Source organism: Podarcis cretensis (genome assembly GCF_951804945.1).
Source record: "Podarcis cretensis genome assembly, chromosome: 18".
Taxonomy (NCBI): domain Eukaryota; kingdom Metazoa; phylum Chordata; class Lepidosauria; order Squamata; family Lacertidae; genus Podarcis; species Podarcis cretensis.
Window position 1 is genome coordinate 6,929,075 of NC_137188.1, and position 17,606 is coordinate 6,946,680.

At 49.9% G+C, this 17,606-nt stretch overlaps 1 protein-coding gene across 1 annotated transcript in view; it reads right to left on the reverse strand.

Annotated features, from left to right (window-relative positions):
• Window positions 1-1,300: 1,300 nt before the first annotated feature.
• Window positions 1,301-17,606, reverse strand: part of MAP2K2 (mitogen-activated protein kinase kinase 2) — a 46,672-nt gene continuing 30,366 nt past the window's right edge. Inside the window, exons 9-11 of the mRNA XM_079960819.1 lie at window positions 15,677-15,738; window positions 14,302-14,347; window positions 1,301-5,481 (exon numbers count right to left, since the gene is read on the reverse strand). Of these exons, the coding sequence (XP_079816945.1) occupies window positions 5,371-5,481; window positions 14,302-14,347; window positions 15,677-15,738 (219 nt within the window). The 3' untranslated portion in view covers window positions 1,301-5,370. The remainder of the gene's footprint in view (window positions 5,482-14,301; window positions 14,348-15,676; window positions 15,739-17,606) is intronic.

The window sequence follows — 17,606 nt, forward strand, 5'->3', positions numbered from 1 at the left end:
AAGACAAAAAACCCGCTAGACGAAAGGGTTTTCCGTTTTGGAGGTGCTTCGCAAAACGAATTTCCTATGGGCTTGCTTCGCAAGACGAAAATGTCTTGCGAGTTTTTCCGACTCCCCCCCCCTTTTTCTAAGCCGCTAAGCCGCTTATCTGCTTATCCGCTAATAGCGCTAATCCGTCAATGGGCTTGCTTTGCAAGACGAAAAAACCGCTAGACGAAGAGAATCGCGGAACGGATTATTTTTGTCTTGCGAGGCACCACTGCATAAGACTAGGTTTCCCCCCTAAAAAAAAATGTCCAAAATTAGGGGACGTCTTATACACGGAGTGTCCCCCCCCCCATTTTCTTAAATCTTGAGCCCCACAAAATAGGGGGTATCTTATACATGGGGGTGTCTTATGGACAGAAAAATACGGCAAGTGCTGGAGATGCAAAGAGTTGGAGGGAATGTTCTTTCATGTGTGGTGGACTTGCAAAAGGAGCTTTCTGCAGCCAACCGGAAGCCGCACTTTGGTTTCCGAACGTTTTGGAAGTCGAACAGACGGACTTCTGGAATGGATTCCGTTCGACTTCCAAGGAACGATTGTGCTGAGCTAGTTTGACTTATTACAGGGAAGCTTCCTTATGATCCACTCTGCCTAACTGTTCCATGCTGATTTTTGTATGCTGGTGTTACGGCCTTAATGTTCGTTGCTATCCAAGGAAGTCAGACTATCCTCCACCAGGGCCAGGGCCTTCTCAGTGATGGCTCCGACCTGGTGGAATGCTCTGTCCCAGGGGCCTGCAGGATTTAACTTCTTTCCGCAGGGACCGTAAGACAGAACTATTTCGCCTGGTTTCAATTTGAACTTAGCCTGATCTTTTGTTCCCCTTCCTTCCCTCCCCCTCCCCTTTTTTGTAACGATTACTCGCTGGCCCAAGTGGGACTAATTTAGCCAGCTAGTCCTAGTGATGATCTACTGTTTATTGGATGGATTTCCCCCCTAAATTGATTTTTGATTTTATTGTTATTTACGCTTTATATCGTATTTTATTTTATTTGTAGCATCAATTAAGTGTTTTAAATTTGTTGTTAGCCACCCTGAGTCCGGTTTCCTGAACTGGGAAAGGCGGGGTATAAATAAAAAAATATTATTATTATTATTAACAACGGTGGGTTGTGCTTACCCATTTTTTGCTGTACTAATAGGCGATAAACTAAGAAAAACTTTGCAAAACAAAGCATAACTGAGGCCTTTGGAGGGCCCTTCCTTGGCCTCTCAGCTCACACACTGCGAACAAAAATCCACAGGAAACCAGGCTTCTTAATGTAAAGTGCCATTTATTTCATCTCCCCATGGTGAAAATAGTTTCTTAAAAAAAAAAAAAGCACCGTCAAAATGCTCAGCACATTCTTAATCCCCTTCCCCAAGAAACCAAAGCCGTAAAAGGAAACATAACCAAAAAAATCTTTTTTGAACCGTAAAATGCACCCCCCCACACACACCCAGCAAAAGCCTCACTGTTCAGATATATATAAGCATTATGAAAAAAAAAAAAAGTACAGTAATTAGATCACATGATCCCACTAAGTTCATTGACAACTCAAACACTGAATATTATACATTCAGATCCTCAGGAGTTACCCCATTTGATAAAACTAACATTTGCACTTGGAGTGAGGGGAGGGGGGGAATTAAATCAGCTGTCTGACAGTGTCAAAGTGGAAGAGATCTGGCTGCGGTAATGAATTTCAAATTATAGTTTGAGGAAAAAGGACTTGGGTCACAAAATCCCTCCCCCTCGCTGACCATCCCACCCAAGAAATGTCGCCTATAGATCTGCTAAGGGGGTCTCTTCCCATTTCCTTCGGTCCGCTTAAAGAGGATTGGAAATTTGCAAGTTCCCCCCAGCTGCTCTAGGGGGAGAAAACATGCGTAGTAAATCTCCACCCCACAGGATAATCCACCCATCTTCCTCCCTTGCTGCTTCATGAAGACGGAGACGACATGGTCAGTCTCGCTTAGAAAGCACACCAAATAAGAGCAACTGCGAGGTTAAAAGGGGTGGGGTGGAACGCCTCCCAAACGCTGTGTTTCTTTTCAAATCCACGATCGAATCGCTTACACTATTTAGAAGGGGAAATAAAATGCAGAGTCCGTTTTTATTTTGCTTTCGTTCCATACCCAGTATATTCCGTATCCACAATCAGCAGCAAAACATGGATCAGTGGGGAGTGGGTAAAAACACAGGGTCTCTCCCCTGGCCTGGGTTATCTTCCCAGCAGACTTCGTCGGCTTGCGGGGGTCCTGTTCGCCGCCCCTTTTAGATCATATCAGATGCTAGCAGTCCGGGGGGGGGGGGGGTTGCGGGAGAGAAGAAAAACTCAACGCAGCCACGAGACACACACGGGCTCAGTCTCTCTCTCTCAAAGTTTCGTGCAAAGATTACATCTTTGCCCTGCAAACCGGGTGAGAATCAATGGAAAGCACTGATAGTCAAATATCCTTCACAGACAAGCCACCGAGAAACAGAAGGAAGTTTGCAGACTCTTGAAAGCAAAAATGAGTATATGAGGAGAGGATTCGGTGAGAGAAGAGTGCATTATTATTATTTTTTTGAGTGGGGTAGGGGATTTCTGAGAAGGGCTTGGGAGAGATGAAAAAACACCTTGCCCCACTAAGTCCTGAATGCAAGAAACCAGCCCAGTTCACCAAAATCAAGAATTGCGCCTCCGACTTGTGGCTAAATGTTAGAACCTATCTCTGCAAAGTCCCAGGGATTTCAGGTCACAGTGCCGACAGAGGGAGAGCCTTTTGCTCTTGGCAACCCAATAACCTCTGGAAATTTTGTGAAGGCATTCCAAAATCCCACCCCCAAGGGACTCCACAAAGTTCCCCTACCCACATGGAGACGCTCTGGGAAACATGTTGGGAGACATCATGGTGCAGACTCCCGGAGGCAGGCATTCGGTCGCCGAACTGGCTGAGTTTGCCTATGCCTGGGTTACCCTTTTAAAGCAGAGAAGCCTTTCTCTCCCCCCAAAGCACTTGGCAACCATGCCAGCCAGTCGTGCCGTGCACGGATGCCAAGATACCCACCGGCTCTGCCACCTTTCGAGAGGCATGTGCCAAAACAGGCTGGGGAAAACTTATTAATCCCTTGCGTCGGGGAGCTCAAGGCAGCCGTGTCTTTTAAAAGCAGCTTCACCTTAAATGTTGTGGCTTTTTTTTGCAGGGTTCCTAGCAAGGTGAGCTAACAGGAAAGCGGTGGTACCACTGCAAGCTGCTGGCTTCCGTTGTGGCCGAGTGACTCGTCCGTCAGCCCACCCGCCGGTTGCTTCGGCCTGCACCAAGTCCTGCATCCCAAGTCGCACAAACCCAAGCAAAGACAGAACATGGCCAGCGCCTCTTCAACATCCCCCTCAGCAAGCCCCGATTTGGGGACTCCACCTGGTTCAACCACCCAGCTGTGGCTTCCTTACCTGCTAGGATTGAAGGGGTGGGGGTTGGGCACGATGGCCGGCTGGACGCCCATTCCCACACTTCCCAGAATGGCAGAGGGGCCCGGTATTCAAGGAGAACAAAACCTTATCGACCGCGAGGTGCTGGAGAACTTTGAAGCACCTGACCCTCCTTTTTCATGCTTTTTTTTTTTAAAGAAAGAAAGAAAATGGGCTGTAGGGCAAGTGTGTATTGGGTCTCGCTCATACACTCCCCTTCAGTTACCTGGAGAGCGAAAAGCCAATAATGGTAAAGGAATTAACTGGAAATGAAAGAAGGAGGGGGGGGGAGTTTGAGAGAGAGAGAGATGGAAGTTTAAAGAAGGATCTGTTAAGATTGGGGATGAGGTGCAGCCGAAGGACTGGGGGGGGGGGCAGGAGGGGAGAGAGGCAGCCTAACCACCGCCAACAGCTTTGCTTCCAAGTTCACCTGCTCCAGAGGTGAGGGCTCCTCTGAGCTAGGGAGGGCAGCAGCATCAACAAGACACTGAGAAGCATCCAATTGCAGCACAGGGCTCTTTCACCATTAAATCACACACACTCGGAAACAGAGACGTAACAACGCCAGTACCAAGGAGGCAGAAACCGACGGCATCTTTATCGGGAGAGCGATGCCTCCGCGACAAGGCCCGAGGAATAACACACACGGAGCGTGCGCTGGAGAGGACGAGGCGGCCTTTGCGTCCGCTCCGCCGTCAAGAATTAGCAGCTGTGATTCTTCTCCAATAAATACCCGCAGAGGACTACTGACCTCCACCCTCCACTTCGGCGAGTTAGTGCACATTGATTTCAGAAATAAAGCATTCTGTTAAGACTGGGAGGAGATGGCTTTAAAACCGTCACGTCTTTGGAGAAGCAGCGTGTGGACTGCTGCCCCCCCCTCCCCCCAATTCTACATGATTTATGACGACACAATTTCCACAGGTGGGGCTGCATCCAGCGAGGCCCAACCCAGAACAGACCCACCGAAACGCAGGCACACAAAATGGGCACGTCCGCAAATTTCAGCGGGTCTACGCCAAGCACGACTAGCGCCGGGTAAAACCCCTCGGTGCGCGTGTTGCATTTGCACGTAAAAATTACACACGCATACACACGTGAAGACGGTTCCACGTTCGCCTTGAAGACGTGGACGTTCCCTCTCCCACAAACACAAAGAGGGCAAGCGGAACTAAAAACTTCTCTTGTAAAGAAACTGAATGCAGAAACCGTGGGGAGGGGAAGAGGAGGAGAGAATGGGAAGGAATTGACTGCTAGCTTCTCAACCACCAAACACAAACTTCCTTAAAATCGCACGGTCCTCTTGCAGGAGCTAGGAAGGACCCAGGCCGGTGAAGCTGCCACGCTGCTCCGTTGGCCAATCGGCCCGCTTCCGCCCAGCTGCTCCACATGTCTCCACCTAACTGCAGCACCCGTCCGGCAAGCCTACCTTGCGCCTCTCAGGCCCCCCGCCCAGGAAGCAGGTGCACAGAAAGAAAGAAGGCGCAGCCTGTCCCTTTCCCCCAAAACTGGTGACACAAAACGTAAAAAGAAAAAGCAGCTCGCCGCTGCTGTACACAACCCGCCCCCTCCCCAATCCCTTGCCCAGAGTCACAAGCTCTGAAGAGATCCACACGCAGCTGTGGGGAGAGGGATGGAGCCGAACAATGAAACAGGAAGAGGGTGAAGCAAGCCCGCTTTCTGCTCTTGATGTCTGGGCAGCTTCCGAACTGCGGCGCCTTTGCTGTTCCGGAGCCAAAAATAAAGAATAAAAGGTCGCGGAGGAGACGCTGGCCGAGAGGCGGGTTCTTTTCTTCTGCTGAAGGGTGGCAGACGACAGCAGACAAGCAAGATGCACGAGAGGAGGAGGAGGAGGAGGAGTAGAGGGGAAGAAGGCGGCTTGCTTGGCGGTCACATGGCGGTGCGGGTGGGAGTGCTGGGCTGGTTCAACCGCAGCGTCTTACACAGCCAGCCGGCGAAATCCACCTCTTCCACTTCGGAGCGCTTGATAAAGGCGTGATTCTGGAAAAGGAGGGGGGAAAAGGAGGTGTAAACATCAAAACATACACTTAGAAACCTTCCCGCAAAGCTCTGCCTACAAGGCATAGTATGTTTTCAGATTTATTTTTTTATTATTATTCCCTCCAGGGTGGCAACATGAGAACAGGCCTTTTCAGTGGTGGCCCCCTGCTTGTGGAATGCCCTCCCTGCGGAGGCTTGTCCGGCACCATAATTACACAGCCGCCCGGCAAAAGAACATTTCCTTTCCGCCAGGCCTTGGGCTCCTAGCTACCTGCAGTTTCCTTGGGTAGGTGGGTGGGACGTTTCGATCACGCCTAAACAGGATCATCTTTTTAGACGTTTCTTTTGTTCCGGTTTCGGTGTTCACCTATTGTTAAGTTGCTTTGTGTTACCCCATGGTTTAAAAAGAAAGAGAAAAAAGGGGCAACCAGTGAATTTAAGTAATCCTATCGTAATGGAAGTTTATTTACTTATTTAATACGGCACTGTTTTAACATTCTGACGTTTGCCACCCTGGGCTCCTTTGGGAGGAAAGGCCAGGGTAGAGATTTCATGAACAAATAAATAACGGCCTAGGACCCTTGTACCTATGGGACCGCCTCTCCCGATATGCCCCACGGAGGATCCTAAAGTCTATAAATAGCAACAACCTAGAGGTCGTGGGCCCTAAGGAAGTCAGATTAGCCTCAACCAGAGGCAGGGCCTTTTCAACACTGGCTCCATGAGACCAGGGCCCTGCGGGATCTGATTTCTTTCCGCAGGGCCTGTAAGACAGAGTTGTTCTGCCTGGCCTTTGGCTTGGAATCAGTTTGATTCCCTCCCCCTCTTTCTTTTTTCCTTTCTCCTCCTGTGAAGAGGCTGCATCTTAATGTTTCAATGTTGTATTTTAATCTTGTTTTTTAAATTGTATTTTAATCAACTTGTTTTTTATTATTGGTTGTTAGCCGCCCTGAGCCCGGTCTTGGCTGGGGAGGGCGGGGTATAAATAAAATTTATTATTATTTAGTATTATTATAGAAATGGGCAGAAGCTTATGCATATCCAGATCTTCGCCAAATCAGCTAGCGGAGTAGGGAAGCCTCTAGCCCTCAAGGTCTTTCTGGCGGCCCTCAGCAACATCTGACACCCTGCTTCCTTGGGCAAACAAGGTCCTGGGCTTTAGGAATGAGGCATGAGGGCGCCAACAGGTCCTAGTTCTTCCCAAAGCCCTGCACCCTGCTTAGCCAACTATGGGAAGCCACTGGGGGTGGCAGTCAAATTTTGACCTTGCTCCCCACACGACAAGGCATTGTGTGAACTACAGACTCTAGTGTCAAGGTACTCTTGCAGCTCACTTGGTGTGGAAAGTTGGGCTAGACTCACGTCACTTAGAAGCGAAATGCATGGCTTGCAGTCCCAGCAAGCTTGCACAAACACAGCCACCGAAACACTCCTGCCGTGGCCTGCGGAGGGAGCCAAGCAGCCAGGGACCCGACTCCGTAAGAGAGAGGAAGAACCTGCAGCTCTCAGATGCTGTTGGGACGCCCAGCTCTTTCCAGCATGGCCGGGATGAATAGGAGCTGCTTCCCATCAATATCTGGAGGGCCACAGGTGTCAAGAGATACACAGCTTGGCCCCTGTGTTCCCCGCAGGAAATTTAAGAGAATCATAGAACAGAGGTGGAAGGGACCCCGAGGGTCATCCAGTCCAACCCCTTGCAATCATAGAATCAGAGTTGGAAGAGACCACAAGGGCCATCGAGTCCAACCCCCTGCCAAGCAGGAAACACCATCAGAGCACTCCTGACATATGGTTGTCAAGCCTCTGCTTAAAGACCTCCAAAGAAGGAGACTCCACCACACTCCTTGGCAGCAAATTCCACTGTCAAACAGCTCTTACTGTCAGGAAGTTCTTCCTAATGTTTAGGTGGAATCTTCTTTCTTGTAGTTTGGATCCATTGCTCCGTGTCCGCTTCTCTGGAGCAGCAGAAAACAACCTTTCTCCCTCCTCTATGTGACATCCTTTTATATATTTGAACATGGCTATCATATCACCCCTTAACCTCCTCTTCTCCAGGCTAAACATGCCCAGCTCCCTTAGCCGTTCCTCGTAAGGCATCGTTTCCAGGCCTTTGACCATTTTGGTTGCCCTCCTCTGGACACGTTCCAGTTTGTCAGTGTCCTTCTTGAACTGTGGTGCCCAGAACTGGACACAGTACTCCAGGTGAGGTCTGACCAGAGCAGAATACAGTGGCACTATTACTTCCCTTGATCTAGATGCTATACTCCTATTGATGCAGCCCAGAATTGCATTGGCTTTTTTAGCTGCCGCGTCACACTGTTGGCTCAATACAAGAGTCTTGGATAAAGCATCCATGACAGGTGGCCCCATGCTTAAAAACCTCCAAGGAAGGGCGAGTCCATCACCTCCTGAGGGTGTCTGTTCCCCGGGTGTGTTGAAGCAGCACCGAGCAGAATCGAGCTCTCCACTCAACAGCTTGTGAGAAGGCCTCAATCAATCCTGTTCTACGAAACAGCCTCAATAGGATTTAACCGCCCCCTCCCTCTCCATTTTTCTCAACTGGCAGGGACAGCCAATGCAGAACTGACCTCGCCCAGCGATCGATAGTAATAATAATAATAACAAACCATATTTTTCGCTCTATAGGACGCACTTTTTCCCCTCCAAAAATTAAGGGGGAATGTTTGTGCGTCCTATGGAGCAAATGCAGGCTCCTTGGCTTCAGCGATAGCAACACGAAGCCTCCGAAGCACAGAGGGAGCGCTCCCTCCGCGCTCCGGAGGCTTTGCGTTGCTTTTGCTGAAGCCTGGAGAGCGAAGGGGGTTGGTGCGCACCGCCTGAAGCCTTCGGAGCGCAGCGGGAACTCGCGCTGCGCTCCAAAGGCTTTGGGTTCCTTTTGCTGAAGCCGGGAGAGCAAGACTCTCCTGGCTTCAGCAGAGAGGGAGAGCTGCGCAGCGCCCCTTCAGCCAAGCGGGAGGAGAAATGGAAGGGGCTCCGTTTCTCCTGCTGCTTTGCTGAAGGGGCGCTGAGCAGAGAGGGGGAGAATTCCCCCCCCCCCCCCGTTCTCCCCCTCCTATGGTCTGGTGCGTCCTATAGAGCAAAAAATACGGTGTTATTTCTACCCCGCCCATCTGGCTGGGCTCCCCCAGCCACTCTGGACGGCTTCCAACAAAATATTAAAATTCAGTAATAGGTGGGCAGTTTTGGGGAAATGGCTTCTGGGGGCCGAACTGGTGAGCCAAAATAGGCCTGAGGTCTTAGAGGTCCTTCACGCTGTTCTGTAAAACTCACCGATTCGAGGATGGAGCTGGAGCAAAAGGAGGGCTGGGTGCTCTGCAGAGATGGCGTTTCTGCCCCCATAGGCCTACCCATTTCTCAAACCTCGCGTTTCTCAAAACTGGGTCTTGTTGGACTACAACTCCCACCATCCCTAGCTAGCAGGACCAGTTGCCAGGGATGGTGGGAAATGTAGTCCCAAAACAGCTGGAGATCCAAGTTTGCTCTAACCCAGGCATAGGCAAACTCGGCCATTCCAGATGTTTTTGGGATTACAACTCCCATCATCCCTGACCACTGGTCCCGTTAGCTAGGGATGATGGGAGTTGTAGTCCAAAAACATCTGCAGGGCCGAGTTTGCCTATGCCTGCTCTGACCCATGCCACGGTCTTCCCTGCAACCTGCCATCTCTCGAAATCCATCCCAGATCCGGGTTTTAACGTGGGATATGGGGAGGAATTATGTTCTGGGGCATTGAAAAAACTAACACACTTTTAGAAGACATCTGAAGGCAGCCCTGTTTAGGGAAGCTTTTAATGTTTAAGAGACTATTGTATTTTAATATTGTTGGAAGCCGCCCAGAGTGGCTGGGGAAACCCAGCCAGATGGGCAGGGTATAAATAAATCATCATCATCATCATTTATTATTATGATTATTATTAGAATTCTTAAGAGCTGTGCAGAAAGCAGGTGCCTTTGGTTTGTTTTTAAAATGCCTTATTTCCAACCGACACCTTTGCTTTCAAGGTGAAAAGTACAGTGGTGCCCCGCAAGATGAACGCCTTGCAAGACGGAAAACCCGCTAGACGAAAGGGTTTTCCATTTTGGAGGCGCTTCGCAAAACGAATTTCCCTATGGGCCTGCTTCGCAAGACGAAATGTCTTGCGAGTTTTTCCGACTTTTTTTTCCTCCCCCCCCTTTTTCTAAGCTGCTAATCTGCTTATCCGCTAAACTGATAAGCCGCTAAAAGCCGCTAAGCCGCTAATAGGGTTGCTTCGCAAGACGAAAAAACCGCTAGACGAAGAGAATTGCGGAACGGATTCTTTTCGTCTTGCGAGGCACCACTGTAGATTCCTCCGAGACATTTTGGAGACACTGGTGTGACTGGTCAGAGGTGGGAAAGAATCCCACCAGCAACAGATTGGTCCTACCGGCAATTACTGATACAGAACAGTCTCAGCAAGAAACGCCTCCTGTGCTGCTAGCATTTGCCTGGTCAATCTGTCGTCTTCGGAGCCGTCGCAAGGAGATTGGGATGCTGATTAATGGGCCTGCTGCAGCTTCCATTCACAACCCCACACCCCCTGGCTAGTGCATTTTTGCCGGTTGTTCTACAACATGCTCTTGAGCCAGTAAAGGTATCCCAAGGGGGGGGGGGGCACTTTTCCAGCTTGTTCTGTGATGCTTCCCCAATGCTACTGCATTATTGCTGCTTCCACTCAGGGAACCCCTTCCCTCAAGGACCGCCTCTTTCCATATGAACCTACCCAGACCCTGAGATCATCTTCTGAGGCCCTTCTTCGTGTGTCTCCTCCTCGAGAGGTCCGGAGGGTGGCAACACGAGAACGGGGCCTTCTCTGCACTGGCTCCCCATCTGTGGAAGGTTCTCTCCAGGTAAGTTTGCCTGGCGCCTTCATTATACACCATTAGGCACCACACAAAAACGTTCCTCTATAACCAGGCCTTTGGTTGATCTGATTTACACCTTATGCCCTTTCAAAATGAGGGGTTTTTTTTTGGGGGGGGGGGTGGCGGCTACCAGGTTGTTGTTTCTATTTTTATTAGGTATTTTCATAGAATCATAGAATCATAGAGCTGGAAGAGACCACAAGGGCCATCGAGTCCAACCCCCTGCCAAGCAGGAAACACCATCAGAGCACTCCTGACATATGGTTGTCAAGCCTCTGCTTAAAGACCTCCAAAGAAGGAGACTCCACCACACTCCTTGGCAGCAAATTCCACTGTCAAACAGCTCTTACTGTCAGGAAGATCTTCCTAATGTTTAGGTGGAATCTTCTTTCTTGTAGTTTGGAGCCATTGCTCCGTGTCCGCTTCTCTGGAGCAGCAGAAAACAACCTTTCTCCCTCCTCTATGTGACATCCTTTTATATATTTGAACATGGCTATCATATCACCCCTTAACCTCCTCTTCTCCAGGCTAAACATGCCCAGCTCCCTTAGCCGTTCCTCATAAGGCATCGTTTCCAGGCCTTTGACCATTTTGGTTGCCCTCCTCTGGACACGTTCCAGTTTGTCAGTGTCCTTCTTGAACTGTGGTGCCCAGAACTGGACACAGTACTTTTGTCGTTTTATATCTTGATTTTATTCTGTGCACTGCCCTGGGACCCCCGGGTATAGGGCGGTATATAAATTCAATCAATAAATCCAGATTGCAATCAATAAATCCAGATTGCACAAGAAGAACAGGAGCCAAAATACGTTAAGTTAAATTAATCGGAAAAGCTAGCAAGTACCAGATAGGCCTAGGATTTAAATATGTAATATGATGAGTTAATATGTTTAATGTTGAATTGGAAAGAAAGAAAGATGTTAAGTAATGAAGTTAATTTTATAAGAATATTGGTTTTGGAAAACCGTTAAAATGATATACAATGAAATTCAACCAGGGGGATACGAGGAAGTCACTTAACAATGTTATTAAGTTTGGTTTAAATATGGTTGAGATTTAGGTTTTTTTGTCTAAAAAACTTTTTGGGAAAATCAGTAATTTTTTGGGGAAAAAAAGAACAGGAGCCACAAGACATTGTAAAGATGCAATAAGGACAACTGGAAGGACCCCAACCCCCACCCTCAAAACAGCAAAGGGCTCTGTAACAGATATACCGTATTTTTTGCTCTATAGGACACACTTTTCCCCCTCCAAAAATTAAGGGGAAATGTGTGTGCATCCTATGGAGCGAATGCAGGCTCCTTGGCTTCAGCAATAGCAACGCGAAGCCTCCGAAGCGCAGAAGGAGAGCTCCCCCCGCGCTCCGGAGGCTTCGCGTTGCTTTCACTGAAGCCGCCTGAAGCCCCCAGAGCGCAGCGGGAACTCCCGCTGCGCTCCGGGGGCTTCAGGCAGCTACCCGCAAGCCTTCGGAGCACAGCGGGAGTTCCTGCCACGCTCCAAAGGCTAGCGGATAGCCGCCTGAAGCCTGGAGAGCAAGAGGGATCGGTGCACACCGATCCCTCTCGTTCTCCTGGCTTCGCTTTGCTGGAGAGGCGCTGCGCAGTTTCCCCTCTCTGCGCAGCGCCCCTTCAGCGAAGCGGGAGGAGAAATGGAAGGGGCTCCGCTTCTCCTGCCGCTTCGCTGAAGGGGCGCTGCGCAGAGAGGGGGATAATTTTTTTCCCTGTTCTGCCCCTCTAAAACAAGGTGCGTCCTATGGTCCGGTGCGTCCTATAGAGCGAAAAATACGGTGGTTGTTCAGGTGTGGGCAAATCGCAAGCATACAGGTAGGAAAAAGCTAGTGGGTATTTGCAGTACAGGCTTTTGCGTTGCTGTTTGTGGAGGGGAGGGGGTAAAGTAAACAATTAGGGGAAGTCAGGCTGATGGTACTGGCATGAAAGCTGCTCCCCCTTTTAACTGTAGCTCAGAACTGGGATCCAACGAATGCACAGAGTCACGTTGTAGCTCTGCTGGGGATCGGAACCACCTGAGCACACTGTCCACTGTGGGGCAATGTCACTGCACTGAAGCAAGAATGACCTGGCGCAGGGCTAGGGGACAATTGGGGCCCCGGCTGCTGCTGGACTCCACTTCCCATCAGCCACACCCCGAAGAACAGCTTGGGAGTGATGGGAGTTGTAGTCCAGGAAACACCGGGAGGGCCAAAGGTTCCCCAGCCCCCGCTATAGAGCCCTTCACAGACAACTGAGGAATCTGGTATGGATTAAAGAATTCAACAACCCCGGGAAACAGCTCCCGAGAATGCCAGGGCAATGCAAAGGCGAACTTGCGGCATCGTAAAGTGTGCGTCTAAATACAGTGGTGCCCCGCAAGACGAATGCCTCGCAAGACGGAAAACCCGCTAGACAAAAGGGTTTTCCGTTTTGGAGGTGCTTCGCAAGACCAATTTCCCTATGGGCTTGCTTTGCAAGACGAAAATGTCTTGCGAGTTTTTCCAACTCCCCCCCCCCTTTTTCTAAGCCGCTTATCCGCTAAGCCGCTAATAGCGCTAATCCGCTAATGGGCTTGCTTCGCAAGACGAAAAAACTGCTAGATGAAGAGACTCGCGGAACGGATTCTTTTCGTCTTGCCAGGCACCACTGTATTGCAAGGCGCGGAGCAACCTCGGTTTCCATTTCATGTGTTGAGTTTCTAGGCCAGACAGAGTTGAAGATAAAGCTTCAGAGCTTGTGGAGCGGTGCCTGGGTGAAGTCTGAGAGCAGTGTTGGGGGGGGGGATCTTAGGACTTGCAGGTGTTGCTGAACTACGACTCCCATCATCCTCAGCCTGGCCATGCCTCCTGGGGCTGATGGGAGCAACATCTGGTGGGACAAAGGTTCCCCACACCTGTTCTGGAGGCTGGGGGAATGGAGATACATCTTCCATCCATCAATGCCCAGCCATTTGCCATTCTGCCCTGAACAGAAATACCGTATTTTCGCTCTATAAGATGCACCAGACCACAAGACGCACCTAGTTTTTGGAGGAGGAAAACAAGGAAAAAAATATGCTGATTCTCAGAAGGCAGAACAGCAAGAGGGATCGCTGCGCAGCGAAAGCAGCGATCCCTCTTGCTGTTCTGGCTTCTGGGATAGCTGCGCAGCCTGCATTCGCTCCATAAGACGCACACACATTTCCCCTTACTTTTTAATAATAATAATAATAATTTATTATTATTTGTACCCCGCCCATCTGGCTGGGCCTCCCCAGCCACTCTGGGTGGCTTCCATAAAAACCAAAAATACACTAAAATATCACACGTTAAAAACTTCCCTGAACAGGGCTGCCTTAAGATGTCTTCTGAATGCCAGGTAGTTATTTATTGCTTTGACATCTGATGGGTGGGCGTTCCACAGGGCAGGCGCCACGACCGAGAAGGCCCTCTGTCTGGTTCCCTGTAGCTTTGCTTCTCGCAATGAGGGAACCGCCAGAAGGCCCTCGGTGCTGGACCTCAGCGTTCGGGCAGAACGATGGGGGTGGAGACGCTCCTTCAGGTATACTGGGCCGAGGCCGTTTAGGGCTTTAAAGGTCAACACCAGCAGGAAAGGAGGGAAAAAGTAAGTCTCATAGAGCAAAAAATGCGGTATATGAAAAGGGGTAATAATCACATGCAAAATGCTTAGCTGATTCCAATGGAAGAACTTTGCATTTGCTGGGAGGTGAACTGAGATTCTGAATTCATTTTGACGCAACATGCGTAGCAGCACTGGCCCAAAACCTTTTGGCATCTGAGGCAGGGTGATGCAGCTGCTGGTGAAGCGTTCCTTGGAGGCCGGGTCTGCTGCCCCTGCGGATCCTGCCACCCGAGGCGGTCGCACCACCTTGCCTCAGGGGTGGGCCGGCCCTTACTGTGCATATATGGAATCCTTATCGACTTACCATCAGCTTCTTCAAATCTGCCCGTTCAGCAGGGTTTTTAATTAAGCTGTGTGGGACAAGGAGGAGGAAAGAAATCAGTTTTCTTTTTTAAACAGACAAAGTTTGCCTTTGCAAGACCACACTCTTTAGGTTATCAGCACTGCCATACTTTGGGTGCGTCCAGAGCCAACAGCCTTGTACAGTTCCATTGGCTGCACTAACTCACCCCCACCCTCAAACATAGCTGTCAACTTACAGATTTGAAAATAAGGGACCAGCAGCCAAAATAAGGGACCTGCAGCCTCACCTGTTCCAGGCACTCCAGTCTTCCTGTTCTCCTGCAGTCTGGGCAAACTCATGCTGGTAGCTTCGAGAACACTGTCCAACCAACTTTGTAACCACAGGTTCAACTGAATAGAATCTGAATCACATGCACCACAAGGCCTATGGAGCCTCAACTTAAGATGGCTCCCCGGCCTGGCTTTGCACTGCGAAGTTTGCAGCAGCATGCGCAACAAAATGGCGTCCAGCATTCAAAACCCCCCTCAGCTTGCATTAACTAGCCACACACAAGGCATGCAAGCACCACCCCCCAGTCATTCTTAGACTTCTTATTGGGTGAGCAACACAGCCAAGCAACACAGATGGAGCCTCCCTCCTCGCTGGCCGGCAGGGAGGGAGAGGAGCTGCTTCCTTTGAAATTTAAGGGACATCATTTAAGGGACATCCATCAATAAGGGACAGCAGCGGGACATGGCGCTGGAATAAGGGACTGTCCCTTCAAATAAGGGACAATTGACAGCTATGCCCTCAAAATATATATAAGCACACACAAGCGGTGGCGGCAAACAGCTTGCTCCAATGAGGGGCTGCTGAAAATGCACTCAGCCAGCTCAGCCCAGCCCCCTTCCTCCTCTCGGCCACGCACAGCCGCCGCTCACCCTTTGGCCAGGGCCTCAAACCTTAGCAGACAATTGGCTGGCGATTTGCTGCACCAGGAGGACGGAGGAGGTTCTGCTGCGGTGAAGGAGAGGGCGGCAAATGTCGTGGGGGGGGGGAATGGCGCCCTTAGGTTGCCGACCTCTGATCTAGAGGACACCCCAGTCATGAAGGCTCTATCCTACACCCCCTCAAACAAGTACCTGGAAATAAGCTTCTCTGAGTTAAGAGGGCTTACTCCTGAGTTTACATGGATAGAATTGCACAGTACAAGTTAACAAGTTGTTGCGTAAAACTGTAAATGGGAGAAAATATCATTGGCAGAGACCGGTTCTCGCTCCCCGGAAAGCCTGGGGAACTGCGGCATTTGTGGCCGTGTGCATTTGGAAGAGAAGGTGTTTCCCCTCTCAACCCACTGGAGTTTGAACACCCCACACCGATGAAAGCAAATGCTTACCATTTATTTACAAACTCCTGGAACTCTTGAGTGAAAACCCCGTTTGGCAGCTTTGGAGGTGGCTGGAGATAAGAGGGGAGGAAAAGGAACACAGATGTTAAGACATGTCGGAACCCAGGAAAAGGAGGCGCCGCTGAGAAAAGCAGCCGTGGTGATGGGAGACAATGGATGGGGCGGGAATAAAAGATGGGCTCCATGGGTCAAATCATTATCAGGCGTGGGCTGGTATGCCAAATCCCCCCCCCCCCCGCACCGGCCACCTGAATATTGCAGAGCGTCTTGGAGAAACACTTAACTTATTTTGCCCATTTAGCGACTGTAATGTGCTGCGTGCTGGATGCTAAAGCTTTAAAAAATAAATAAATGTGCAATTCCAAGTTTTAACAAGATATATATAAAGGTAAAGGGACCCCTGACCATTAGGTCCAGTCGTGGCCGACTTTGGGGTTGCGGCGCTCATCTCGCTTTATTGGCCAAGGGAGCCGGCGTGCAGCTTCCGGGTCATGTGGCCAGCATGACTAAGCCGCTTCTGGTGAACCAGAGCAGCGCACGGAAACGCCGTTTACCTTCCTGCCGAAATGGTACCTATTTATCTACTTGAACTTTTTGGCATGCTTTTGAACTGTTAGGTTGGCAGGAGCAGGGACCGAGTAACGGGAGCCCATCCCATCGCGGGAACACCTTCCCACCAGATGTCAAGGAAATAAACAACTATCAGACTTTTAGAAGACATCTGAAAGCAGCCCTGTTGAGGGAAGTTTTTAATGTTTGATGTTTTATCGTGTTTTTAATATTCTGTTGGGAGCAGCCCAGAGTGGCTGGGGGAAACCCAGCCAGATGGGCGGGGTATAAATAATAAAATCATCATTATAATTATGATGATTATGATTATTATTGTTGAATGCCGGCGGTGCTGTGGTCTAAACCACTGAGCCTCTTGGGCTTGCCGATCATAAGGTTGGCAGTTCGAATCCCCGCAATGACAGGGTGAGCTCTTGTTGCTTGGCCCCAGCTCCTGCCAACCTAGCAGTTCGAAACCACGCCAGAAAGTTCAAGTAGATAAATAGGTACTGCTCCGGCTGGCCACATGACCTAGAAAAACGGTCTGCAGACAAACGCCGGCTCCGTTGGCCTGTAAAGCGAGATGAGCGCTGCAACCCCAGAGTCGTCTGAGACTGGACTTAACTGTCAGGGGTCCTTTACCTTTACCTATTATTATTATTGTTATTATTATTAAACACAAGAGTGGCCCAGGACTGATGCGAAAGCAGCAATCCCTGACTGGAGAACATGAACATCCCGAGAATCTTGACTTCTGCTTCAAAAAGGAAAAAGCGCCTGGTCTTCACAGATTGCAGAGACGAGCCAGAAAATGTAGGAGGCAGAGCACAGCTCTGCAGGGGCACCGATGCCCAGTACTGTCTGTTCTGCAGACTGTCTCCAAAGTCCATCTGCTCTTTCCCTAGTCCACAAAGTCTTACATAACACCACACGTCTCTTCGAGATCCCAAATAACTCCTGCATTTCAGCAACTTGTGCCCTTGTGAATTGTGGATTCTCCCTGGACCTGGGTCCCGCAGGCTCTCTGTCCCCATGACGCAGGGGTGAGGAACTTTTCGGGCTCCATGGGCCAGCCTTCTCAGGCCAAACTAGGCAGGTAGGCAGGGCTGAAAATGGGTTTGGCTTACCGTATTTTTCGCTCTATAAGATGCACCTTTTCCCCTCCTAAAATGTAAGGGGAAATGTGCGTCTTATGGAGCGAATGCAGGATGCGTGGCTATTCCAGAAGCCAGAACACCAAGAGGCTATCCCAGAAGCCAGATCCCTTTTGCTGTTCTGGCTTCTGGGATTCAGAATATTTTTTTTCTTGTTTTCCTCCTCCAAAAACTAAGTGCGTCTTATGGTCTGGTGCATCTTATAGAGCGAAAAA